This window comes from Diospyros lotus, chromosome 12 (genome assembly GCF_014633365.1).
Source record: "Diospyros lotus cultivar Yz01 chromosome 12, ASM1463336v1, whole genome shotgun sequence".
NCBI lineage: Eukaryota > Viridiplantae > Streptophyta > Magnoliopsida > Ericales > Ebenaceae > Diospyros > Diospyros lotus.
In genome coordinates this window covers 6,510,466-6,536,935 of record NC_068349.1, presented here as the reverse complement: position 1 = coordinate 6,536,935, position 26,470 = coordinate 6,510,466, and the positions used below count along the sequence as shown (strand labels likewise).

The window sequence follows — 26,470 nt, the reverse complement described above, 5'->3', positions numbered from 1 at the left end:
TTGCAATAGCAAGTGAACCCATATATGTTAGTGTAAAAAATCCCTCTTTTTCTTGACTAGGATAAGGTTGGCCCCCAACCTTGTGTATTTCTCTTCTCTAAAAAAATTTATAATCTTAGAGCTTGAAAACCCCAATTTTCACTAATAATAAAGTTTTTATTTTAAAAATTAAGTCAAAACATATTTCTTCTGTTAACGTTTATATTTAGATATTATTAACGTTATTACACTTTGAGAATTATGTGTAATAAAGTGATGCTTTAACAGTAAAAAAAATCTGAAGAATTATGTGTAATAAAGTGATGCTTTAACAGTAAAAAAAATTCCGAACCCACGGGCAATCCAAGATCGCTAAATGGATTATGTTACAAGACCTAAAATAAGAAAACTTATTTAGTGATTTTGTTATTGTAAAATTTAAATTTATTTCTCTAGTTCCATTCCTCATTTGTTAAAATGAGCTGTGCACCTTGTCGTGCATATCAAGAGGTTATTCCTCATTTAAACAAAAACAAAAAAAAATTGAAAATATGTACATTTGGAAGAGTTTTTGTTCAATAGTTGAAAGATTTTTTTGAAAAAATAATTTTCGGGCTCGGGTCGGGTCGGATTTAGAATTTATACCTCACCTTGACACGGACCCAGGCAGGCACGTACTACGTAGTATTAGGCTCGGGCTCGGCCATTGCCACATTGCCATGTTAACTCTGCATGCCTGACACGGAACCAGATGAAGATGATCATCGGACGGTGAGGAACGAGTGAGGTCCGTCAAAGATGATGGTCCTGCAGTGCACTATAAGGGTCCTTGGCTAAGGCACTATAAATAAAGAGGGTTCACAGTGCACTCAATTTTGTTTTAGGTGTGGAAGAGTCTATTGGAGGGAAGGGTGAGCAGTTAACTTAATGCCAGCGCTAGTAGCTTGACGAAGAAGGTGCGCAGGTTAAGAGATTCTTCTTCGGCGAAGTGGGCGTAGGTTAAGAGAGAGAGAGAGAGAGTTTTGGCCCAATTGTCGATGCGACTAGCTCCGCGATGTCGAGGATGAAGCATCTGCTGCGAAAGCTTCACATCGGCGGTGGTTTCAACGACCACGACCACCACCATCACCACCGATTGGCGACCGACGCTCGTCCTTTGGCCGATCCTCCGCCGCCGCAAACGACCTCGCCGACTCCGGCTTCGGCTTCGGCTTCGGCTTCCTCTTCTTCGTTGGCGGCGTGTGCGCCGGCATTGGCTAGAGCAGGAGCGGCTGATTTGGCGGCCGATTCCGTCGATTTCAACTTCTTTGAAGAGGAATTCCAGATGCAACTTGCCCTAGCGATCAGTGTTTCTGATCCCGATGCACGCGATGACCCCGAGACCGCCCAGATCAAGGCCGCCAAGCAGATAAGCTTGGGGTGTGCGGCTTCCGAAACCCTCGTTGAATCCCTTTCTCTTCGGTATTGGGTATGTTCTAATCCGGTCCTTCTCCACTCAATTTCAGAAATTTTTCCGTGCTTTACTTAATTTTCTTGACAAATTTGATCGAATTGACTCAATATTCGCTCTCCAGATGCCCTTTTTTTGGTTGAGAAGAAATTGCCCTCATTTCAATTTCATATTGATCTGTACTTCACATTGATAAGCTATATAGTAGCTGTTACCGCTCTTGTTTGTCATACACAAAGACACCCATATTTGTGTTGCAATTGAAGTCTCAACCACTTCACTTGCAGAGTATTGAAGTCTTAGGTTTACTGCTTTTTTGGAGCCTCGTGCATTCACTTCTTAGTTGTTTAATATAGTTATCGTGTCATTCTGATTGGATTTGACTGAATGAGCAAATTTATTTGTGCAGAGTTATAATTTCTTGAATTATGATGAGAAAGTGATGGATGGGTTTTACGACGTTTATGCTATTACTTCAAATTCAGGCATGCAAGGGAAGATCCCGCCTCTGCTAGATCTGCAAGCGATTTCTGTTTCAGATAAAGTTGATTATGAAGTTATTTTAGTGGACCGTGCTGTTGATCCTGCCCTGCACCAGCTCGAGGAAACTGTATATGCAATGTCTTTGGAACTCCAGCTATTGGAACAGGTTCCAATTATTAGTCACTTGGTCCAAAAAATTGCTCTTCTCGTTGTTGATCGGATGGGCGGTGCAGTTTGTGATGCAGAAGAAATGATGAAGAAGTGGACATTCAGGAGCCATGAACTGCGTAATTCTCTGAATAGTATCATTCTTCCCCTTAGCTATCTTGATGTTGGACTTTCTCGCCACAGGGCATTGCTCTTTAAGGTTGTAAGATATCATTATAATTTATTTTAACATTAAAGTGATAGATAGTTTTTGCATTTACATTGGTGAATATGCATTGCCTTTTTTCTTCATCACATGAATGGCACGTGGTTTATTTTGTTCTTCTATACATCAAATAAATGTCGTGTATTTAATTTATTAATCTGACTATATGTGATTATGCAACAAGGCTGCTGATTTTATCAAATGCAGTTTAGGGCATATAACTTAAACTTAAATACCAATTTGTTTGCATGGTAAGTTACATGATTTTTTTTTTTTTTTTGTGTTTACTATGTTTATGTTTTGTTTCATTTCATGAGCAATAGGAGACCAATGGTTGTTGAAATGCATTTCTTCTTAACTACTATCTGATGAGATAAAGACTAGTGCACCCGATAAGTTAGATGTGCTTATTTTTTCTCGTTATTTTTATGAAGTTTAAGTATTTCCCCCATAATTCTGTTATTTAAGAGTTAGTAGAAAGAGTGAAGAAGATTTGCCTCTTTTCTACATTAATTAAATTCCCATGTCATATATCCGTGTCCTCTTTTTTATTCAAAGTGACTAAGAAGTTATATTTGTGTGAATTTTGTAATCATTTATTTGATTTTGTTGTAAGGAAGAGAAAAGCATAGATATGCCATAAGCATGGTGAACTAGTCCATCTTGAAAGTGGCCAAGAGACCAGATTGCTCGGGTTTCAAAAGACTCAAAACCTCTACTTCGGTGTGCCATGCCCCCAATTTGAGTTGAAAACTCAATGCTGGGCCTAGTCAAAGATCTCCCATTTGACCATCATCTCTCTTGTGCATTTTCCCATTTCCACTTTCACTCTACTACAGTTTCATAGATCGTTGAGGTGAGTCCAAGTGTTGAAAGGGAAAAACAAAAAGCAACCTAGGCTAGTGCTTACAGTTGGACTACAAGGCACTCAAGTGACTCATGACTTTGGAGGACATGTGGTTTGGAGATTAGAATTTAGGGTTTCTTGAGACACAAATAAACACCTGTAGTTGCACTCCCAAGTTTAAAACCTAGACCATGAGTCACTAAAGTGACAGCTTTGCACATGACATTGGATGCCATATGTTTTGGCGATTATAATCAAGGGTTTGTTTTGGAACTTTTTCTCTTTCTTGCACAACCTGGTACTTGCGGCAGTCATAGAGAGAGGTCTTAAGAAGGAAATTGGGTTTAGGCATATTACTCGTATAGTATACCAGATAGGATGTAAGATAGACCTGATCACCAAATTGCCTATCTCCTTTTTTTTTTTTTCCAACCAATGAGAAAGAGCCACTTATCATTGATGAAAATTAACCTATGAGGTTTGACTTTCTATAAAGATGATCATTGATCAGTCTTTGGAAGCTCTCTTCCTCCCTCTTTTGCTTGAGTGTGCAATCCAAGCAGTTAGGAAAATGAACAATCTTCCACTAGTTGTCACCTTCTCACCTTTGTCAAAGAATACCCATTTCCCTTTATCATGGTTTACGTTTCATTAAACTAGCATGAATTACTTATCCATGGAATGAGTATCCATGGGTCCAACTTCTAGTATCCTTGAACTTCTAGTTGATGTATATCTTTAAATTCCATGAACTTGTGAGCCAAAGAAAAATTTCTAGTTGACAAAATTTTAAAAGTTCAAAGATCCATTCACTTTTTTCATGTTCCCTTCCTTTTTTTTTTTTGGGTGATAAATATGTTGGTTTGTTTATCCATTTCTATAGATTATTACCATGATTTGAAACTTATGGAAATGATTAGGCAGATTCTTTTTCTTTTTTTTTTTAAATTGCGTAACTTTAGCTCATTTATTGCTTTATGCAGTGCTGAAATAAATTTTATAGTTTTACCTGAACACCCCAGTTCCAGTGCGTGTTCTGTCTTACTTTTGGGTGTGCCACCTAATCATCCTATATTATTGTGCTAGGTACTTGCAGATAGGATTAACCTCCCTTGCATGCTTGTCAAAGGAAGCTATTACACTGGCACTGATGAAGGAGCTGTGAACCTAATTAAATTTGATGATGGAAGGTAATTAAGTCCCACTATTTCTTAGTAAGGATGCTGGTGCAAGCTCTCCTAGAAATTGGAGTTTCTGGTTAAACTTGGGATATGGTTTGTTTGATTGGCATTTTATCTCATTTTTACACTTTTCAAACTATTTGTTTATTCATTTTAAAAAAAGGGAAAGAATTTATCTTGACTCATGCATTTAGCTATCTTTTGATCTTTTAGGAATAGCAAATGATTACTACCATTACATCTTGGTATGATGTGTTTGTTTGGTGGATAAACTAGAGTAATTGTATTAATAATTCATGGGGCTTTCATATTCCTTTCTTTCTGCCGCCGAAAGGGCTGAGTTTGGCAATTCAATTTAGTCAAATGTCACACATCAAAAGTATGAAAAAATAATTTGGGTGGGGACTTCTTATATAGTAATCCTAGATAGGATGGATAGTAGGTTAAGATTGACAAATTCCAATATCAATAAATATGTTCACAAAATAAATGGATTGGACCTTCTTAATGCATTACCCATAATATCCCAAGCAGACAACATATACAGTGATGCTGAAGTAAGAATGGTTATCGTATTGTCTTTAATTTCTAGAAGCCCCACATGAGAATCTGCAAACCAAGAACGTGCCTAGTGTTGAAGGTATTCCTCCCTTTCATAGCTGGTACGAAGTTTTAAAAAGGTGAACCAACATAAAGATTGTCTGATCCTCTTATCATGAATTTTAGACAAAAGATGATTTGATAGCTAGAATTTATATAGCCAAAAAAAAACCTTGTAAAGTGCCTCTTTGATAATTATTGATATGGGAATTTCTTTTTCCTTTCATTTTTTTTTCTTGAAAACAATTTCCTTTTTCTAATATTCTTCCCCTTACTAACCAACTCACACATATTGGACTTCACTAATTTGGGAAATCCTGTGGTTTCCCTTTGTCATTCAGCGACATGTATTTCGAACCAGACCGGTCAAGCCCTCTTTTATGGGTGACTATAGGTGCTGTTTGTCATATTGTACCATTTCATACTCATTCCCAACCTTTACAATCATTAGAGGGTTATCATTCATAAAAACATCTTGGTTTATTTTGGGAGGGTCCTAACACTATTTTTGGATCATAGAAAGCCATCTTTCTCAATTTTGGAACTAGGTTTCCAAACCTGCAAGGGGTTTCAGAATCTTGCTCACAAATATTGATCTGAACATCGTGTTTCAAAACCCAGGGTCCCAAGTTTCTAAACCTCCAATCAGAATACTTCAGGTTTTGAAATCCCAAGCTCCTTGTTCCAAAGCCTGTTTAAAAGAATGATTTCCCAACCACCATGTTTCAACCGTCAAAACTTAGGCTCCCATGTTCCAAAACATGATTCCTGAACATGTAAAAACAGTGTGCTAAACTAATGAAATACTTCACTGTCAAGACTCAACATTATTTTAAAATCATTTGCCTTGTTTTTTGATAAATAGTTTGCTCATCAATGTTGGATTAAAATAATTTTCCTTAAGCTTTTAACCATCTAACTAAATGGATTAACCATAATCACCGAAAATGCATCAAAATCCAAACTGCCAAAACCATAAATATCCAGCTCACACCCAAGACCACAATGGTGCAAGTGTGCCATGAGCTCCATTTAGCCTTTACACAAAAAAAAACGTTAGCATCGATACATCCCAATGATCACATATCTCCAAAACAAGAAAATGCAACTAAACAAACATCCTGCTATGCCTCAATAGTTTCATTCTTTCCATGGCTATCTGAGAAATGCTGAGAATGCAAGCATGAGCTAAATAGCTCGGTAAGTCCACATGCAACAAACAAGACATGAATGCATTCCAACCTCCACCATTCAACCAAAACCAAGTCCCTCAAGATGGTAGTCCCGCTGTCTTCTCGTCTTGAGAGAACCACATTTGAAAACTCTAAGACAGTAGCCCCTCCTGGGATATTCTTGCCTTAAGACCAATGCACATAGCCCATAATGCCCCCTTGCATGACATATATATAATAAAACATGCACAACAAATCATCAGTGACATGCCTATATTCATGATATGCACATGAAACCGAAGTGGAACTTACCAAATGCAAGATCAAAGCCAGAAAAATTCCCCAAACTGTTCCCTCCTTGTTCCTACAGCAAGGTTTAAATTCACAAGCATTATATCATTAGGAATCAACCGCTCAAGCACATATGGTCATTCATAGGCCAAGACTTAATAATTTTCATCCCTACCTTGGCTGAGAACCTCTCTAAAGTTCTCAATCGGCCGCAACACTTCAAGGCAGAAGACTCCCTCAAACCCTCTCTCTCTTGGCTCAAGCAAGGCAAAGATGGGGAAGAGTCACTCTCCACCTTGGTATTTCAAGTTTAGACAGAACAAGGCCATTTTGCCCCTTCTTTCTCTTCCTTTTACTTAGTTTTTGAGTATCAATCATCAGGTGGGTAGAGACCTTCTCACCAGTCTTTTTGCCTGCGCATCTCCTCTTCTGGCTGCATATTGTCTCCTTTGGCAGGAGACCAGCTGCCTCTCCAACTTGTCTGTTATGCTTCCTTTCTGTCCCCCTTTATGTTTGATTTTGGCACAAAATGATACATGTATAACTCTATCATTCAACACTTGGCACGTCTCAAGGCTCCTCTAGGGATTAAAACACTCCCCAAGTTCAGTCAGTTTATGCTCTTAAACATCAAGATTTCATTAACCACCTTAATCCCATAAAACTCTCCTCTTTGTTAAGCGGTTTAACCCACATAATGATCAATTCTTTGCATTCTAAAACATTCAAAATGTAGGTAATAATTTACGAAAACCATGTGTAAAATCCAACAAGCATTGGCCCAAAAACCTGTCTTTAATTTTATCCTCAAACAAAATCCCGACATTTTTTTTTTTTTTTTACTTTCAGGAGGCTAGATTTCATGAGATGTCTTTCTAATGCTTTCCTTTGTTCTCCAGCTTCAGGAAGCTAGGTTTCAAAACCTAGGTCCTGCTTCCACATTCTGTCTCACCATGTTTGAAAACATGCCTTTCTGGGTTTCAAAACCTGGTACTATTTCTGATATTTCAAAATCTGCTACCTTGTATTTTGAAACATTGTGCTGAAACTTATTTTACGTCTATTTCTGGGTTTCAAAACCTTGTATTTTTTTTTTATTTTACATCTATATTTTGCAGTTGTAAATATTTCAACTAAAAATAATGGTCATTATACACCTAATAGGATTAGGGTTTGGGATGACGATGACAATGGTTGGAAACTTATTTGTGAAACAAACACTGGCTAGTATTTGGTTAATAAATTATGAACTGTTTCTCCAAAATAACTTGAGTATATCTGCAGCACCGGAGTTTATTATTTTTTAATGTTACAGCATTAATGTGGATCTGCAAATTACAGTAATTCCTTCAGTGAGCATTGATGGTTTGAGCAAAAATTGCCTATGAGTTCATAATGCAGAGTTCTAGCATTATGTATTTTGGGAATTGTCATTGTATCACATATTTACAAAATGATTATCATAGTATCCTGTGAGCTTGATATAGTTCTTGCAGAGCTGAAATCTTTTTGTTTATAAGTGGTCATTGATCTCCTATCAGACACCTCCTGGTGTCAAGTTGTTTGATGTGTATATCCTTGTTAGATAAGCAGATTTGATCTTCATGGAGAAGGTTATATGCCTTTTCATCTTGCTTTCAGTTAATCATTGTTTTACCTGAAGGAACCGTTATGGCTTTGGAAGGCTTTCAGAAAGAAGTTTCTGAGCTGATTGTTGGTTTGGTGCAGTGAATACATAATTGATCTTATGGGGGCTCCCGGCACACTAATTCCTGCTGAGGTACCCAGTGATCATCTTCAAAGCACTGTTTCAAATATAAGGAGTGGCACTAGTAGTTCTGAAACTATTAAAGATTTTTGTCCGGTGCTTGAAAAAGGAATTGGGACAGGAGTAGTCTCACATGATCTTGGCCAAGTTGCTAAAGTTGGTACTTCAAGTTCAGTAGAAGTATCTTTCTCAGGCATTCAGTCAAAAGGCAATGTACAGAACCTTCATGAGGAAAATCAAACCAAGAAGTTTGAGAATGATTTCAATGAGCTTCTTCCATTACTATGTAAATCACATGAAGACTTGTCTGGCACCAGCAGGAAAGCATCAGATGCACGAAAAATGAAAGTTGAAGATGTCTCCAAGTACGTGATCAGTGCATCAAAAAACCCAGAGTTTGCGCAAAAGCTTCATGAGGTTTTGCTAGAGAGTGACACGGTGCAAGCTCCAGATTTGTTTTCCAATAGGAATCCTTACATCCTGGGAGATATGGAAATGCTTGTAAAAATGAATCTTCTTAATGAGGAAAAAGTGGATGCTGGGCATCAAATTTTTCAAGAAATGTTCTTGTCCAGCAATGAACAGTCTCTCATTCCCTCTCATGTGGCACATCCCTTTGATGATGACCATTATGACAGAAAACAACAGCACCCTGCTGAGCATGTGGTTGAAGAACAACTGCAATCAGCTTCTCGTGTAGTAGTTAACTCTGGACAGTCATTATCTTCAGATAGTACAAGTGAAGGATTTGTGCTTGTTACAACTAAAGAAATGGACCAGACTGATGCTGGTTTAGAACTAGCTCCCATTGATCCATCCAGAATGGTTGTAAGGGCTTCATATGGGGAAGAATCTGAAGAATCTACCAGGCCCTCTCTTGGTAACATTGAAACGGCTAAAGTATCTTTTGACAGATTGATGGAAACAACAAATGGTGGGTCCCCACTTGCTTTCAACACCCAGAATGAGAGGATTAACCCATCATTAGGTGATGTTTCAGGCTGGGAAATTTCATGGGAGGATCTACAGATAGGGGAACGCATTGGAATTGGTAAGAATCTATGCTCCTAATCTGTTCACTTGTTTATGGTTAGGAATTATTGCTGGTATAGTTGAAAAAGGATTCTTGCAGATTAGCTCTTTCTCATCTTCTACATTGCAGTTGTATATTTGTGTTCTACAAGCTTCAAAGTGAAGGTGTTGAGAAATCATTTATACTTGTATTTTTGAACCCTCTGCATTGCTCTACATTTTCTTAATTGAACATATGTAGTTGACTATATTTTCCCCTTTCATTTTCTTTTTATCTTTTTCAGCTGAGTCTGAGTGGGGAAACTGTTTGATATGCATTTCTTTTTTCAATTTTATTATTCCTTCGTCAGAAATTCCTGAATTTACTGGTATATCTGGTCCTTTTTTGGCTGAAGTTCAAAAGAAAAAAATGTGGCTGAAGTTTGTGATAAATAGGCTATATTTTCTCTTTAGTTAGTTTTGGCTTAAATTCAGGCATCTTTTTGAAATTTTAATGCTACTGTAACCTACCAAAGATTTCAGTCCTTACCATTGTTGCAGCTTACTTTTTTTTGCTCCCCCTAATTTGACCTACAAGAGACAGAACTGATCTTTTCATGTAATTAAATTGAGGTTCTGGTTTCTTCTTCTGTCCAAATTTGGGTATATAAGATCATTGCATTTACATTCTGTTATTTGCTTGTTTATTGAATTCCTTGTACTTCCTACTTTGCAGGATCATCTGGAGAGGTTTATCGCGCAGATTGGAATGGCACTGTAAGTTGTGTTCTTGATAGACTGATCAATCATTGTGATCTATTGCCATTATTGGCTTGTATGAATTCTAGAATATGACTTCTAATCGTTTGTCTAATTTATATGACCTTACTTCTGTTAATGAGATACAAATGTTATCCTGTGGCAGGAAGTTGCTGTGAAGAAGTTCATGGACCAAGATATATCAGGCGATGCACTTGCTCAGTTCAAATGCGAAGTATGAAATTTGAGATCTTGTCATATGCTCTTTAGTCTCTGAATAGTGTTTTTTTTTTTTCAAAAGTAAATGGACTCCTGGTGGTTGCTATGTGCAGGTTGAAATTATGTTGAGGTTGAGACATCCTAATGTTGTTCTTTTCATGGCAGCGGTCACTCGGCCACCAAATCTTTCTATACTGACAGAGTATCTTCCGAGGTTGATGTCTACTTCTAGTTAGCAATAAGAATTTATTGTTTTAGTAATTTGTGCTGAGACATCCTTAGCTAACATGAGGTTTAGAAAACGGGATGAACAGTTAGTCACATGTAAAAATTGCACATCAACCACCCAAACAGACTATTTTCTTATGAGACAAGACGAGTACTTATGTTGCAAGGGTTGTAAACTTATTCTGGGAGAATGCCTGACCACTCAACATAAAGCTCTGGTCATGGACATCCATATGAAAAATAGAGGCAAAAAAAAATTAGCAAAATGAAACCCATGAATTAGATGGTGGATTTGAAAGGTTGAGACAAAACCATTTTCAAGGAAAAAGTGTGACAACAGATTGGACTGTAGAAGGAGAGGCTAATCAAATGTGGAGTGAAATGACTACTTTTATTTGAAATATGGCAAAAATGGTTTTGGGAGAGTCAAAGGGCAACATAGTTAAATATGAACATTTATACAGATGACTTAAACCACATGGCTTGCAGATACGGAAATTGAAGTAGGCTTGATCATTAGTCTGTTGATTTATATCTGCTAATTCTTAATCCTGTCTATTTATATGCAGGGGAAGCTTGTTTAAGCTACTTCATCGTCCCAATAATCAACTTGATGAAAAGAGGAGAATGCGAATGGCTTTAGATGTGGTATGAGTTGGAGAATTTTATTACCCTTTTATTTCTATCATCTGGTTCAGAACTTGTTAGTAAGATTGCTACCTGTTTCTTAACTTGCAGGCTAAGGGAATGAATTATTTGCACGTCAGCCATCCTACAATTGTGCATCGAGATCTTAAGACTCCAAACCTTCTTGTTGATAAAAACTGGGTTGTTAAGGTTTGCTGAAATTGAAACATGCCATCTAAATTTTTCAGTTTCTTCCTGATAGATTCTTAATGTACCTATGTTTACCTAGAAAAATAAGTATAACTTTTATTATTATTGATGTCTTTTGGAACTTTCCCAATATTCTTTTCTGCAGGTCTGTGATTTTGGCTTGTCGCGCCTGAAGCACCATACGTTTCTATCATCACAGTCTACTGCTGGAACGGTAATGGGTTTAATAGATAATGCATTCTGTTCAATTTTTATGTTTTCCTCTTTAGGGTGCGCATCTACCCCTCCCAACAGAGGAACTGTAGAAATTTTGGGTGGGGGTTGAGAGAGAGAGAGCTTGTATTGGAATAAAGTATCAATTGCTCTGATGATATGTCACTGAACTGCAGCCTGAGTGGATGGCACCTGAAGTCCTCAGGAATGAGCCAGCCAATGAGAAGTAAGGAAATTTTTTCATTTGACTTTGAAGTCCTGCTAGAAATGTAACTCGTTTTTAATGTTTCATTCAAGTGCTGCTGGTAACACAATATGGAATGGTTCCCAGGTGTGACGTGTACAGCTTTGGTGTGATATTATGGGAGTTGGCAACTTTACGGGTGCCATGGAGTGGGATGAACTCGATGCAGGTAGTTGGAGCTGTTGGGTTCCAGAATAGACACCTTGCCATTCCAGAAAACATCGATCCAACAGCTGCACAGATAATAACTGATTGTTGGCATCCGTAAGTTTTCTACCTTGTAGGGTTATGGGACTGTTGGGCATCCTTATAGCTTTTCAAGCTTGTAGTTTTTTCTTATGATCCTGGGTGTCTAGGGGCCCAACATTAGAGAAAAATAGTTGCATAATCCTAAGTTGATGTGAAATCTTGGAATTTCTCATAACAACGATATTAATTTGTTAGTAGATGGAAGCTCGGCGGTGATAATGAATCATATGTTTCATTCTAATGAATTTCAGTTTTTTTTTTTTTCCTATTTTACAGTGATCCAGAATCACGGCCAAGTTTTGGAGAACTCATTTCCCGTCTGAGGCGTCTTCAGCATCTTCAGCGACCGGCTGTTGGGGGAACTCCAACTCCTTCAAACTAAAACAATAAGCAGCAGAGTGCTGCATCGGTAGCCGAAGAGAGAGAGCCCAAACGGGGGAAGTTTGTTTGTTTTAGTTGCAGAAGCTCAATAGGTGTAAAGAAACACAAAGAGGAAGTTGGATTGGATTGGGAAGTGTTGGTTCTCATTCAAAGGGAAAGGGGGTCAGCACAGCCAATTCTAAATCAAGAGTGGGCATCCTCCAACTCATCATGTGGCTGCAATGCAAGTGCCGGGATTGGATTGGGGATGATACCCATTTGGCAGTCGAAGAAGTAGGTAAAATCGCTTATTATGTATCCAGCAGTCAAATGAATAATTAATTTAGAATAAATATGAAAGGAGAAACAAAAAAACCAAAAAAAGAAAGGAAAGAAAAGAAGAGATAACAGATGAAGGAATCCCTCTGTAAGAGAATCCAGAGGAAAAGTGGGGGAAAAGAAAGTCTTTTTATGTTCTGCAGTAGCAGCTATTGGTGGTAAATTTTAAGTGTCTATATGTGATGGCAGTCTTCCCCAAAAAGAAAAAGAAAAGGATAAACAAAAAAAGAAAAATGTTGTATTTGTCTGCGGAGGTTCTTTTGTAGAGGCAATTGGGCTTCTTAATTGTAAACATTCGATCTCTGCAGGCTGTCTTGCAAACAAACAGAAACCAAAAAAAAAGAAAGAAAAAAAGAATGAATAAGAAACCTTTTTCATCATTTTTCTGTTCTTTAATTGAATGAATGAGTCGCCTTCCACAGTTGCAGCAACAACATCGGAAAGTATGGGGTCGAGTGGTGGCCCTCCCCCCCCCCTCTCTCTCTCTCTCTCTCTCTCTCTATATATATATATATATATTTATATATATGATATGCCCGAATGATCTGACTTGTAGCAGTGCTTTGTGTGTGTAGACGTTTTCATTGGTTGCCGTGCCATCTATCTGTTTTTCTTGGTGGTGTATGTTGGCTATAGGCCATAGAGTAAAAATTGCTTAGGGAGTTAGAATTCACATAATAACTGGACTTATAAGCCTTACAAGAGGAGCTTATTTGAAAATTTTATATTTTAAAGACATTTTAGTCTTTTGCTAGTTTCACAAGATCTTCAAAATAATAATAATAATAAGACCACTAGCTTTTGAAAAAGAAAATTGTTGGTAGAGCTTTTAAGTCTACTTTTTAGCAAAAGTTATCGGAAAAAGATTGTATAGTTTGAGTGTTGTGACAGCACAACAATATTAAATATTATAGATTCTTTCAATTTTGTTAAACATGTAAAAAATATTTGTATTAAGCTGGAGGGCATCTCTGAATTTCCGTAAACTTTTTTTTTTTATAATCATAAATTTGAGATAAATACCATATAAAGAAAAATGTCCTTATGGAACAAAATTATAAAGGGCATATATTCTATCATTATGTTTAAAAGAATGAATATACCTTTAAAAATAGTAGTAAGAGAGGTACAATCTATTTTGCTAAAAAGAAAAAACCGCAATTTCAACTTCTTCATTAATTCGAGCTACATCATTCAATATAAAAACTTATATAACTGTAGGCTATTGCCATAGCTGAGGAGGGCGAGGGATAAACCAATATGAGAGAATCTGTCTGCTCATGAGGAAGAAGATCAGCGTATAGGTAGGTGCTTACAAGGGTCCTCAAGTTCTCTCTCAATGACAATGCTCCGTTTGTGAGATTTAGCAATAGAATGAGATGGAACGAGTGGAATGAAAAAGAATAGAATAAAATGTAAAATAATTTTTCATTATTCGAGGGAGGGATACATGTAGTAATGAAAAATATTTTTCCTTATTTGGAAAGTAATGGAATAAAAATATATTAATTAAACAACACACAATCATTTTACTTTTTTAATGAAAAGATGAATGTAATATTACTGGAGAAACTAGTGCTGTGGATGAAAATGGAAGAAACCACTTTCCATCCATGCCAAATATGAAGAAAACCCACCCTCTTTCATTCGATCGTCATTCTATTCGTTTTCATTGCATACCCCCCTCCCAAACACTGTTAATTCATAAAGATAAAAAGCGCACAGATGCAAAGAGTCTATACTCATGGAAATATGAATCGCATAGGGCACAGATAATGATCTTTACCCTTTTTACATCTTGTGATTACTCAGATTGGAAGCAAGTGAAATGTTGCCAATATCAGTCTATCAAATGAACAGAATATAAAAGGGGAAGGATTGGAAAGCAAGAAGAGCTCACCGGAGGAGCCTCCTCCAAGGAGCAAGGAAATATAGCAATAACTTAATAAGTTGACAGTTCCTACAAAAGGTTCTGATGATGCCTTAACAAAACTTACTAAATGGTAGTAAAGAGATAGAGCCCATTAACCCATAATGGTCCACTACACTAGCTTCGGTTTTTGGATTGGCCAAGAGATTCGTATTCTGCTTCTAGATTTCAAGAAAATCTACCTCATGCTCCGTACTTGGGGGCCTTCCACAGCTTAAAGGCTACTTCATGTATAAACCTGTCTGCTGGTATTGTGAGGATTCCGCTATGCTGCATCAAAAAAGCAATCACTTATTGTAAAACTTTTAAGTACTTGCTCAAGCTTTGATATACTCATACACTAATGCAACCGTCCCATATTCGAGCTTACAAATTATATCCTACATATTCTGTTAGTCAAACAACAATTTCCTTGGACTCCTGGATGTTGTCGTTATATGCAAAACAATAAGGATAGAGATGGCCAATACTTGAACAATAACGACATATCAAGTCCTTTTTTTCTTTTTTCTCTAGAATTCATGTTTGATCCGAGGAGCGTTACACAGGTTATTGCTACCTATAGTATAGTATATGCATGTCTCTGTAGCAATCAACTATTGGTGCTTGTCATAATATATAAGCATCAGCGAAAGCCGCAAAGAAGAGACAGTTGGAAAAAAATCACATATTAACGTGCATATACTGGGATCAGTTAAGGAAACTTAAAGTTCAATCTAAAGTAAAAGATTCAGAAAATTAATCATGCCAATGTGTACCTCTTTAAAATCTTTAAAAGAAAATGTCCCCGCCATATCTTTGCGGGTCACACCATTCTGCCATTGGGCAATTAGCATCGGACCATGGTACCTGTTAAATAAAAAATCAGCTGCCTCCGTAATGCATGTCAAGAACTAGCAGATATATATTCAGTTTCAAACTTCCAATTACCTAAGGTTATCCCGCACATTTCGTCCTTCTACAGCATAACTTTGACGAGGGAATAACAGAGAAAGATCAGAGTTATTTTCATTTTTACAAATAACAGACAAATCAGGCTCACCCTCCGATACTGGCCCATAACTGAGCACAACAGATAGATGCAAACGAGAACTGATTTCAGATTCCTGTTCCTCTAGGTGCATGATTTGACCAACCAAACCATTGACATATTCTGCATTTTTCTGTCCATCCTTCTTGCCTTCTCCAATGTGGATGAAAACTAAATCAAACGGGCTTGTCTCTAAGGTCTTCCCTTGAAACCCCAGCAACTTCAGCAAGCCAGAGGCCACAATATCAAGTCGTGAATCTGCATTAGGACCGCAGTTGTCAATTATGTCACTCAATTGCAATGTAGTGAAGCCCAATTTATCCCCCAATGATTTCAAGGTTGTGTTGTTTGTAACTACCGCAGATCGCATTCCCATGAACCTGAAGTTAATAAACACAATCATTGGCACGATCCATAGAGAGGTACATACAACATCACAATTGTAATCTTTGAAAGAACACCAAGGACCATAGACAATAGTAACCTCTCTGAAATGGTGGGCATTGGAGATTTCTTCTGACATTCTATTTCAGCAGCATCTTCCCCACTCTGAAAAAATCAGCAGACAGCCATAATTTTATATTCCACCATCTAATTATTCCTTATATAATGCCAATAATGCAAGATCTCACCATACTATGATATGCCTCAGATGCATCCAACAGTTCTGCGAATTCTCTGACTATTCTTGCCTCTTCACTCTCTGCAATCTAAGATCCAAGTAAATCCCAAATACAGTATATGAGACAGGTAAAAGCATCTGATAACTATTAAAAAGAAGGGGGCATTATATTATATCCCGTGTTGTGGTTTGCACATACATGCTTAACCTTCTTGTAGTTGAAAAGGAAAGTCGACACATATCATCTAAGAGGTCAAATTAAAGTGTATGAAATGTAAAATAAAGGGTTCTTAACAGATTTAGTGAACAGATTAAAAAGTTCTTCACCACAAAATTTCCCCTAGTTCAAATGTTTCTTAGGTCAAATTAACACATGAACCACATCCAATATTGGTTATATGGCCATGCTTCAATTAATCCAATCCATCAAATAATGCCTTTTTCGTTCAAAGAACCCGTGATGAAAAAGAATTTACACCAGGAAGAATGGGTTCGAAGGGAGAGTGATCAATTCTCCTCTTCCGATCTCAAACAGTAACTTTAAAAGTTGGATCCACATTCAGTCTTATAACCCTTATCCCTAACAAGGATCAAATAGTAGATGACAGTGAGACAATTTCTTCTGCCAAGCGAAAAACGAGATCCACACCAATTGTAGCGCACGGATATAACTCATACCCATTAATATATTGAGAATTTAAAAGAATACAGGCAGAGATGAATAATAAGAATGATAAAGCAGATGATAAACATAGACATATGGAATTGTGTGGATGGAGATAGAGAACCTGAAGGAGGGGAATTGGGGAGGGACAAGAAGCCACAGGAAGCTCGAGATGCGAGGGCATGGAGATGGGAATGCGATTCGTTGATGAAAGAGGCCAAGCCATCTCCGTACACTACCAGTGATCTGCTAGGCTTGTCCGCCATTGCTCTCTCTCTCTCTCTCTCTCTCTCCCCGTTTAGATTGATACGGACAATTACAGTTGCAGGAAGAAAGAAGACAAATGGAGAATCTGATTCCTATTTACTATTTTATGTATTTTTATAAAATATGTTTAACAATTAACATACGGCTTCATAGAGAGAGAGAGAGAGAGAGAGAGAGAGAGAACACTTTTTAATCAAGAGTATAATGTATATAGTTCAATAATTTTATAATAATACAGTACAGCCCCTGAAAGAATTTAAATAGTTTTTTTTTTAATTTATTTTCAAAGGCAACTCCATTGAATCAAAATCTTCATTGAATTCCCATTGTTTTGCTTACCCAAGCCCATTATTGTTTTGATCATTTTCACAAATATCTATCCCTTAATGAGTTAAATTTAATTTTGTCATAATTCAAATTTAACAATAATAAAAACAATTTATTTAAATTATTAACTTGGTGGATAGTTGTCTAAGCAAATAAAAGAGACTAATAGAGATTTTTAAAGATATTTTTACATCTTTGTGAATGATTCAAATCACTTGAAATATGAGACAATTTGCCCTATTAATTAATCTACTACCATGCATGCAACCTTCTTTTTAATGGTTGGTTTAGGCGCATGACCAGCGCATGAATACAAACTTATGTGAGAATAATTAATAGAATGAAACTAAGTCTTTATCAAGATTAAACAAAAAATTGATAAGAAAATTCTAGGAAAGATACAAGTTAAATAGAGTTTAGTGTACAAATAGAACTTATTGAGAACAATTGAGTATTGTGCCAGTGTACATTCTTGCATATAGTTCCAACTTCAACCATTTCCCAAGAAAATTTTCATATTATCATCATAAGGCTTCAGCCATCAGTTTTCTGCATTTCCAACAAGGAGAACAATATTTAACTGCCAATGCAAATTCAAAATCTTAAGAAGCATCTAAGCAACTTTTCAAGTGTGATATACAGGCGAAAGTTACAACCCTAATAGCTGATTATAATCCCCCCACAATAGAAGAAGAAAGTAAAATAAGAAGGAAATCCAAAAATATCAAGAAGGGCACCACTATTGAACTTTTTTCTGGGCTCTGGCATAAATTTAAACCCAGCCGACCCCATTTTCTTTCCTCCTAAATGCCTCTACAAACAATGATTCCCAATTTGGATACCTTTACAATTTAATGAGAGATTTTGTAGACACCAAGGCTTCGCTGCTATTTGTTTGGAACTTGCTTGAACAATCAGCACCTTTGCCACATCGCCTAGAATTCCCAACAGACGGCAAAGCTGAACCCAACCCAACAATACCAGACCCGACCCTCAACTTCAAGATTCAGACACAAGTCAACACGCCAACATCTTTAGTCTTCAACCTCAGTGTTGAAAACAAAACTTGGAAACGTTGTCGTCACATCCCTGGAAGATGATATGAACAAAGCGTAGTTAAGTGCAAAGAAAGAAGCCAAATCGGTCTAATAGATGCTGTGAACCCCTCTGGTTCTAGCACTCTGACAATCTCATTAAAGAGGAGCTATGAACGGACATTCTTTCCCTTTTCTTTCTTGGAGAGAGGTCAGAGATTTGGAGAATGTAAGGATGTCACAAATTTGGAAATCAACAAATATCGTAAAAGATGATACAAAAATATAGGAGTTACATACTTCAAATAATGAAGAGTCATGTTCTTTAGGATGACAGGGTTTCGCAGAACAAAAGACTTCCATTCTTCTTTGTTGATTTTACCATCCCTGTCAGCATCAGCATCAATGAACGTCTGTGGAAGGATATAATTGTATTGATTATAATCCACTCCATAAAGACTCAAAAACTCCAATGACAATTACTCCAAATCAAACAATCACTGACCTTGTCAATAATAAGTTCCAGAAGTTCATCAGGTAGCTTCAGATCAGATTCTATCATTATTGCAATCACCATTTGCTTCACCTAAGAACAGGAGCAGTTTACATAATTCTGTGAATGAAGTTTTAAGGATGTCCATAGTTTTATATGATGAAAAAGGTAAAAAAGACCATCAAATCAAAAAGAGAAAGTACATCCTTAAACAGGCATTGACAAAGAAAATATTATTTTAACCCACACACAAATTTAGAAACAACAGAATGCCAAGCAACACTTAAGAATACAGTAGGAATAAAACCTTTATAACAACAAATCAAGCTTTAATGCCACTGTGGACTTGGCAGCTAGAATAAACCTTAAAGGCTAGATTTGCTTCCCCCCACCCCTTCTTCCCCCTTTCAAATGTAACTTCTTCTGGTAAAGCTAAAAGGAAAATTCTATAAGATGGCTATAAGACTAGCATTGTTGTATCGCATTGAATGTTAAGCAATAAACCACTAACAAGTGCAAATATAAGTTAAGATGGATGTGCATACATACAAGAATAGATAAAATTCAAATGAGATTACCAAGAATAAGTTAGAGCAACTCCAGTTGAAGACAGTGACAATTACATAAATATACCTGAGGTTGTCCAAAATATTCACTTTCCATTAAATTTACTGTTAACTTTACAAAAACCTAGATAAACCATTTTTAACTAAACAAAGACCTATCTAAGGTCTTAGATCTTCATGGAGAAAAATTATGCAAAAATAGTCAATACACTTCTCAATGGTAAATAAAAATGTTGGTAAAGCTGCAAATAAAAAAAAAAAGTGAGATTAGGGATTTGGGTATCAAAAAGTCAACTATGAAGGTTAGTTTTATATACCTAAAACCCTTCAAATGATTTTTTTTTTCTTACTTATATATGTTTTAAGTTTATTTAAAGTTAACACAACGTTTTATTGAAAGTGAATATTATGGCAAACCTTATGTATGTTTCTGTAATTATCCTTAAAGATAAGATCTGTAGAACATGACTAAGATAGTTTGATCATGTGAAAAGAAGATCAACAGATGCTCAGTTGGAGAGACCGGATGAAATGAAACAAGTTTCTAACCAAAGAGATAGAGGAAGATCAATAAAAATTTGGTGGAAGACTCTTGGCTAAGATATGAATTACAAGGGCCTTGAGAAGATATATGTCATAGATAGAAATGAGTGATGAACTAGAACTCATGTAACCAGTCCCCCTAGTGGATTAAGACTTGCTATGCTATGCTCTATAATGTCACTTCTCTCGTCTCTAACTCTCTCGAATACACCAAGGTGTATCTACAAGAAATGAGACAAAAGTAAATTTTCTGCTAGAGTGAATGCATTCCAAGTAATTGAAACTTTTTTTCTACTAGAGTACATGTTCCATGCAATTGAAGCACATATGATCAGTTGACTGCCTTGGCAAAATCCTGGCAACAATTACATACCACTTCCAGTTGAAACCATTATGTCTGTCTAGTCATGCACATATTTGCAAATACTGGAGAATTTGAACGTGTTCCTGAGATTCACAAGTTCATGATAAATAAATTCAGGCAACCATTGATTAGGAAGGAGGTGTCATAATGCATGGGAATCAAACATTTTGCGTGAGTGCAGTTGATCTAACCATAGATGGGGAGATTTTAAGTCATATCTGTCATATCTCATGTGGACATAGGGGATCATCTTTGAGAGAGAAGGGAAATATTCATTTAAGTGATATCTTATGTTGCAGCAACTTCATTTACACAGCTCACAATCAGCCCAACAAAGCAAGTTAAAAGAGTTAAAAAGCCCCCAAAAATTAGCATACATGTTTCTTAGAGCAAATAATCTTCTGACACTAAGTTTGACAATAATTGCTCAAATTTATAGTGCATACATACTTCTTCTCGCTCAATAAATCCGGTTTGCCTCAAATCATAAAGCCTAAATGCAACTGCAGGACATAAGAAATGTAACATTAAGAGGTTAAAATAATCAATGCATTAATTATAAGCTGAAAGTTGTGACTGGCCCCCTTACAATCTATTTTGTCTTCCACAGGTGAGCAGGGATGGAAAACAGTTAGTGCATGGATAAATTCCTCAAATTCAATGACGCCATTTTTCTTCTCATCAAATAGATCGAAAACCTAATAAAAAAAACAATCCAATAGCTAATTTAGAGAATAAACCAAGTAAAGACTGTTCTCCAAGTAATGCTGTTAATCCAGTTGATTTCCTTTTTGTAAAGGGTTAGCCCCCTTCAGGCAGTTCGTGTTAATATGTATTCATAAAAAAGAGACAAATAATAATGCTTCTGTCATGAAAAACATGAGAATAATATCAATATTCTCTATAAGTTAACAAATAGAGTTTAATGTAACATCAGTCTGCTGCCATAACAGGAAACTTGGTGAACAAAATAAACTGTGCTTCAATCATGAAAGACATGGGAATATCTACATTCTGTGTGTTTAGCAAAATATTTAACGTAATGTCAGTGCCACCACAACGGGCATGAATGAAGATATTTTCATAGTAAATCAAACAAAATGGAAAATAACACTTTCTGATTTTTGTCATTGTATGGTAGAAGGAATTTAGATTAAATAGAAAGTTTCTGGATTCACTGCAGCACTGCTTAATATTTGTCAATAACATGAGGTTAATATATTCTACATAACTCCTAATTTGATCTGTCTAATAAAAAATTGCATGGTCCTCAATGATGCACCCAGAACAGAAGGCAAACAGTTTGTAAATGTTAGCTTTATAGTATTGTACATGCTTAGACTCGTACATAGTGCTTCTTAAGTTGTACCTAGTAGAGTGTATATATACCTAATACACATGAATAAAATATTCAACTTTTTTGTCTCTTTCTCAAAACAGTAAAGAAAAGGTTGCAATATATTTTCCCTAAATGCTGCTTTGAAAGCATATGTATTCTAACAATGATAATCTCAACATCTTGACACAGACAAATGTAAAGCAGAGGTGCTCTAAAATTTGACATGGAGTAATACTTGGATACATGCAAAAATAGTTTATATTATTTTTAACTTTTATGTAATTCATAGGGGAAGGACATTGCTAGACAAATTAAGTAGTTTTTTTTTTTTCAGGTAATAAGAGACATTTTGATAAATTAAGAATTTGAGCAATTACAGGATATTGGGTCACTCATTACTGATTGGCAGTCAATACCTTTGTTGGATCTTATATGTAGTCTGCACTAGGAATAGATAACATCTTGTGATTTCCTTTAATTTCAGGTCACATTTCTACACCTGCGTGTGGCAATTTATACTACATTATCATAGAAGGTAACTGCTAAGAATTCTACATGTTCTCAATGATATACCAATTCGAACAGAGCTCTTGGAATTGATGATCTTCTCTATCTAATGAATGGGGAGTCTGCTTTAAAACTGTCTGCCATGCACCTACCCCCCAAGTATATGCTTCAACAAGAATCACACAAAGGTAGATTTCTTCTCGCTTGGAAAAAGACCACAAGGAAAGGTCGTCTTTTTATGAAGCTCTACCCTTGTTTGGCAAAAAGGCTGTTTACACAATTCAAACCTGTGACCTTTCAATCATGAAGGAGCAATATTACTATTGCTACCAAGCTCGCCCTCTACCATAGTACAATTCCTAAGAAATATACAATTTGAACTTTGGATTGTTTGACCATTTCTACTTTCAACAGAGCCATTCATTTAATCATGGTTAGACAAGAAGGGTCATTACCAAGATATGGTATTTACCTGATCATCTCATGGCTGGAATTCATAATAGAAAGCAAGGATTAGTTGCTATGATTGTGACGAGCAATGCAGCATATATTAGGAAATTTGTTTTAATTCTAGAAATCTGTGACAAGTGGTGTTTGGGCTTGGATGTCTAAAGTTGGCTATGTGGGGTTTATAGCCTAGAAGAAGACATTAAAAATTTCTAGATAAGGAAGGTGAATTTTGGTATCATTGTTGGAGTGTGGTCTCAAGATTTTCATGATTCATATATATGGTGACACTATGAGTTGTGTGGCCAAACTGACGTTTGAAGGCGCCATGTGGTGATGGTAACACTCAAAGTCACTTGGAATCAACAACACTCCAAGTCATAGGTTAACAAAGACACTCTCTGGTGTATGACGACAATACCTTATGGTGATAGCAAAGCTCGACATCATGTGGAGAAGATAACACTCTTGTGTCGTATGGTGACGATGACAATCATTGTTAAAGATTAATTGACAAAAAAATAACCATTGCTTAAAACAACACCCTCTGTTAAAGTTGCAGAAACAAAATCTTCAGTCAAGGCCTTCTTAGATCCAAATCCATACCACAGAGACAATGTTGCACCTTAGCTCAAAAGCCCACTTGATATCCCTTTCTTTCTAAATAATTAATCTAATATTTCCTGAAAAATAACTCTATCCTTCAAGGTCCAGGATGATATCATCCACGCTTTATTTTTACTAAACTTATATTCCACATGTTCAATTTTCAATTTATTCAAGTTGAATCCCTTTGGATTCTAAAGTGTCCCTCCATAATTTGAACTTACTTTCCACATCTTCTTGTGTCTTATCTATTAAAACAATACTATCTACATATAATACATGCAAAATACCTCTTCTTGAATGTACCTTGTGAGGTAAGCCATAACAAGAGCAATTAGATGAGGAATTTGTGCATATCCTTGCTAGAGCCTAATTGTAAGTATGAAAGTTTCAGTATCTCTTCCACAAGTTCTAACACACAATTTTGCTTGATGATACATGTTTCTAAGTCTATGAATACCATATGCAAATTCTTCTGTTTTATCTTTAGACATTTCATCACATGGTTCAGTGACTAAATAGCTTCTATTATCAATGTATTTGGCATAAAACAAGATTAATATTCAAAGACCTAGGTTTCCCAGCAAAAATTTGTAGATCTCTACAAAAATTCCAGATAAGTGTGTTTATAAAATTCCAAAAGATTTAGGCATGAAACTAAATCTTATATATGTTTATCTAATTAATTAATAGGAGATAATTTGATTCTTTTTACCCGATCTACAAAAAGATTCTCTCCATATGGCTTTTTGAACAGTGCCAACTGAAGTTCTTCCTGCAAGAATAATAACATCAACCAAAAAAGTTAGGATCATCCTTAGGTGCATAGGCAAAAAGGAAATGTGTTTAATGCAATAATAGATGTTCATAAAATTAGTTGTTTTTAATTTGATAACATGTTGATTTTCACAACATAGGAATTTTCACCTTATCTCTTTCTTAACTCTACTTCTTTCTTAACATCTTAGATGCATAGGCAAAAAAGAAGTGTGTTTAATGCAATAATAGATGTTCATAAAATTAGTTGTTTTAAATCTGATAAGATGATGATTTTCACAATAAGGGAATTCTCAACTTATCTCTTTCTTAACTCTTCTTTCTTTCTTAACATTTTTACGGTGGCTGCCTGAGCTGATGAGTAAAAGCCAGCTTACAAATGGATTTTCAGATGAAACTGATTAAATATCAGTGAAACACTTGCTGCATGCATTCCTGCCAAAGTTTTGGGTGTGTGATGTAACAATGGTAATAATAATCTATAACATTACAGTAGCTTCTCCATTAAATTTTGTGTTCAAAGTCATTCTACGACATCAAAGAAACAGTTTTTTATTTTCCCAACAAGAAAAAGACTTTGGAGTACAACTATTGTGGTATTGTTAAAACCCTTCCCCCCCCCCCCCCCCCCCCCAAGCAGAACAAAAGATTTTCCAACACTCAACATGAAAACTGTTCTGAAACTGTTCCCATTGGATCGTATGCAAAATTTAAAATTTCACCAATCTCAGAAATCAACATACATGCTCCTGAGTTTACATGAGAAGGGACGTTCCTAAAAATAGCTTCAGCAAAAGGCCAAATGGCAATCCGTCATAAGTTCTTCCCTAAACATTTCCCCCAAGTCGTGCACGAAGTAGCACGACTTGGAACAAGAGTTAAAAAAAAAAAAAATCTACATTAGTACCTTGCTTAAAGAAGGGATCAGAAAAAGAAGAAAAGAAAAATTAACACAATCAAAAAGTAAACCAGAAGCTCCAGCACGGTTCAAAATCGAAGCACACCTTGTGAATGAAACCATCGTCAACGATCGAACTACTTAGCTTCTTAAACAGCTCATACAATGCCTCGACTTCATTCACAGTAACTGCACCAACAGAACAAAAATATTGCCCATGACCGAAACAAGAAACGGTGAAGCAAAAGTGGGGAATAGAGAGCAAAATCACATCGAGATTCAGCGGCGAGGCGAGAGAGATCCCGGAATCCTAACCGGTATCTCTTGGGGGCGGGTTGTTTGTACTCGAAGCAACCGGCGATGGTGAAGACTAGGGCCTCGATTACGGCGAGGAAAGGTATCGCTGCGGCGCAGAGCTTCTCGCCGATGTTGAGAGATCTGGATCCCTGTCCATAAATAAGAGATGAAAGAAATTAAATAGATATTCGGTATGGGAAAGGGATTTGTGCTAGTTTGTGGTTACCAAGGAGGAGTTGGTGGAATCCATGGCCGAACCTCGGTGGTGGAAACTTGCCAGCTTCTTCTTCTTTTCACCGAACGGGCAAACGCTGCATTATTGCCAATAAATTTTCTCACAGAAAACTCTCCTTAATATTAGTTTGGGTAAAACATCTAAATTTATATGAAAAAAAATAAGAGCTCGATAGTATAAAGGGCAATGTTAATATTAAAATAAGAAATCAATTTTAATACTTAGATTGAATTATAAAATATTCTAAATATCTCTAATAATGAACTGGGGCTGCAAAACCGGTAGTGCACGTAGGTTGAAAGTAATTTTATTTAAAAGTTAATTAAAATATCTCAATTAATTTTAAATAATCGTATATATATTTTTTTATTATTATAAATTAATTTAAAAAATTATCAAACTTACAAGTGAAGGAAAGTAGCACCGATTAATAATCAATTTGAGAAAAAAAATAAGAAAATATAATTATTAATCTTTAAATTCAAGTAAAATTTTAATTTATCTCTAAATAAGTGTAAAAGTGAATCAATTCATAACCGAAACGAAATTTAATTCATTTTTAAATAATACAAATAAATTAGTTTCTAATTTATTTTTAAATCATGAAAGAAAAGTGATCTCCAAATAATTAAGTTTTTTATCAATTTTTCTTATTTTTATCAATAAATATGGTTTTTGATTTAAATTTTAATACATATTTTATTTAATATTCTTTTTTTACCCTTTGTAAGTATAATTTTTTATTGAGTTTTCAAACACTATATTTGTGATTCTAATTTTAAAAATTAGAAATTTATTTTTTCTTTTTAGTTCAATGGTTATATTTTCTCACTCTTTTATTTGTTTTTCCCTCTCAAATCATTAGTTGGTGTCACTTTCGAAATTTTTTATTTTAATTAATTTATAATAATAAAATTACTT

At 35.9% G+C, this 26,470-nt stretch overlaps 3 protein-coding genes across 10 annotated transcripts; 1 reads left to right on the top strand and 2 right to left on the bottom strand.

Moving 5' to 3' along the window:
- The first annotated feature begins 846 nt into the window (after positions 1-846).
- Positions 847-12,983, top strand: LOC127786867 (probable serine/threonine-protein kinase SIS8). The gene is made up of 13 exons (XM_052314578.1): positions 847-1,447; positions 1,839-2,279; positions 4,219-4,322; positions 8,105-9,195; positions 9,892-9,932; positions 10,081-10,149; positions 10,247-10,347; positions 10,931-11,009; positions 11,100-11,198; positions 11,344-11,412; positions 11,588-11,637; positions 11,743-11,919; positions 12,181-12,983. Exons 1-13 carry the CDS (start codon positions 1,034-1,036, stop codon positions 12,284-12,286), a joined length of 2,841 nt encoding a protein of 946 aa, XP_052170538.1. The 5' UTR covers positions 847-1,033; the 3' UTR covers positions 12,287-12,983.
- Positions 12,984-14,370: 1,387 nt separating this feature from the next.
- LOC127786681 (uncharacterized) lies at positions 14,371-17,195 on the bottom strand. 2 transcript variants are annotated; one of them, XM_052314250.1, is made up of 6 exons: positions 16,974-17,195; positions 16,196-16,273; positions 16,048-16,112; positions 15,464-15,943; positions 15,292-15,382; positions 14,371-14,803 (listed from the first exon to the last, which is right to left on the bottom strand). In XM_052314250.1, the coding sequence occupies exons 1-6, from the start codon at positions 17,073-17,075 to the stop codon at positions 14,717-14,719; spliced, it is 903 nt and encodes a 300-aa protein (XP_052170210.1). In that variant the 5' UTR covers positions 17,076-17,195; the 3' UTR covers positions 14,371-14,716. The 2 variants fall into 2 exon arrangements, with proteins under 2 accessions (XP_052170210.1, XP_052170209.1); XM_052314249.1 differs by having other exon boundaries at positions 16,196-16,266.
- A 727-nt stretch (positions 17,196-17,922) lies between these two features.
- On the bottom strand, positions 17,923-25,681 carry LOC127786682 (calcineurin B-like protein 10). 7 transcript variants are annotated; one of them, XM_052314251.1, is made up of 9 exons: positions 25,541-25,681; positions 25,289-25,463; positions 25,124-25,206; positions 24,058-24,117; positions 21,033-21,141; positions 20,894-20,946; positions 18,983-19,063; positions 18,778-18,890; positions 17,923-18,532 (listed from the first exon to the last, which is right to left on the bottom strand). In XM_052314251.1, exons 1-9 carry the CDS (start codon positions 25,562-25,564, stop codon positions 18,478-18,480), a joined length of 753 nt encoding a protein of 250 aa, XP_052170211.1. In that variant the 5' UTR covers positions 25,565-25,681; the 3' UTR covers positions 17,923-18,477. The 7 variants fall into 7 exon arrangements, 2 of the variants coding, with proteins under 2 accessions (XP_052170211.1, XP_052170212.1); XR_008020037.1 differs by having other exon boundaries at positions 18,471-18,532; positions 18,778-18,864; positions 25,541-25,579; XR_008020038.1 differs by lacking the exon at positions 17,923-18,532 and adding an exon at positions 20,453-20,526 and having other exon boundaries at positions 18,828-18,890; positions 25,541-25,579.
- Between the last annotated feature and the right edge of the window lie 789 nt (positions 25,682-26,470).

Excerpts from the sequence above, each read along its gene's own strand:
- LOC127786681 (XM_052314249.1), bottom strand. The coding sequence starts at position 17,115 with ATGGCGGACAAGCCTAGCAGATCACTGGTAGTGTACGGAGATGGCTTG. Across the intron at positions 16,113-16,195 it reads CTGAGGCATATCATAGTATG|AGTGGGGAAGATGCTGCTGA; the intron begins GTGAGATCTTGC and ends TGATTTTTTCAG. Across the intron at positions 15,944-16,047 it reads ATGCCCACCATTTCAGAGAG|GTTCATGGGAATGCGATCTG; the intron begins GTTACTATTGTC and ends TATTAACTTCAG.
- LOC127786867 (XM_052314578.1), top strand. The coding sequence starts at position 1,034 with ATGTCGAGGATGAAGCATCTGCTGCGAAAGCTTCACATCGGCGGTGGT. Across the intron at positions 4,323-8,104 it reads ATTAAATTTGATGATGGAAG|TGAATACATAATTGATCTTA; the intron begins GTAATTAAGTCC and ends GGTTTGGTGCAG. Across the intron at positions 11,199-11,343 it reads ATAAAAACTGGGTTGTTAAG|GTCTGTGATTTTGGCTTGTC; the intron begins GTTTGCTGAAAT and ends TCTTTTCTGCAG.
- LOC127786682 (XM_052314251.1), bottom strand. The coding sequence starts at position 25,564 with ATGGATTCCACCAACTCCTCCTTG. Across the intron at positions 25,464-25,540 it reads ATTCCACCAACTCCTCCTTG|GGATCCAGATCTCTCAACAT; the intron begins GTAACCACAAAC and ends ATTTATGGACAG. Across the intron at positions 19,064-20,893 it reads GATTTATTGAGCGAGAAGAA|GTGAAGCAAATGGTGATTGC; the intron begins GTATGTATGCAC and ends TCCTGTTCTTAG.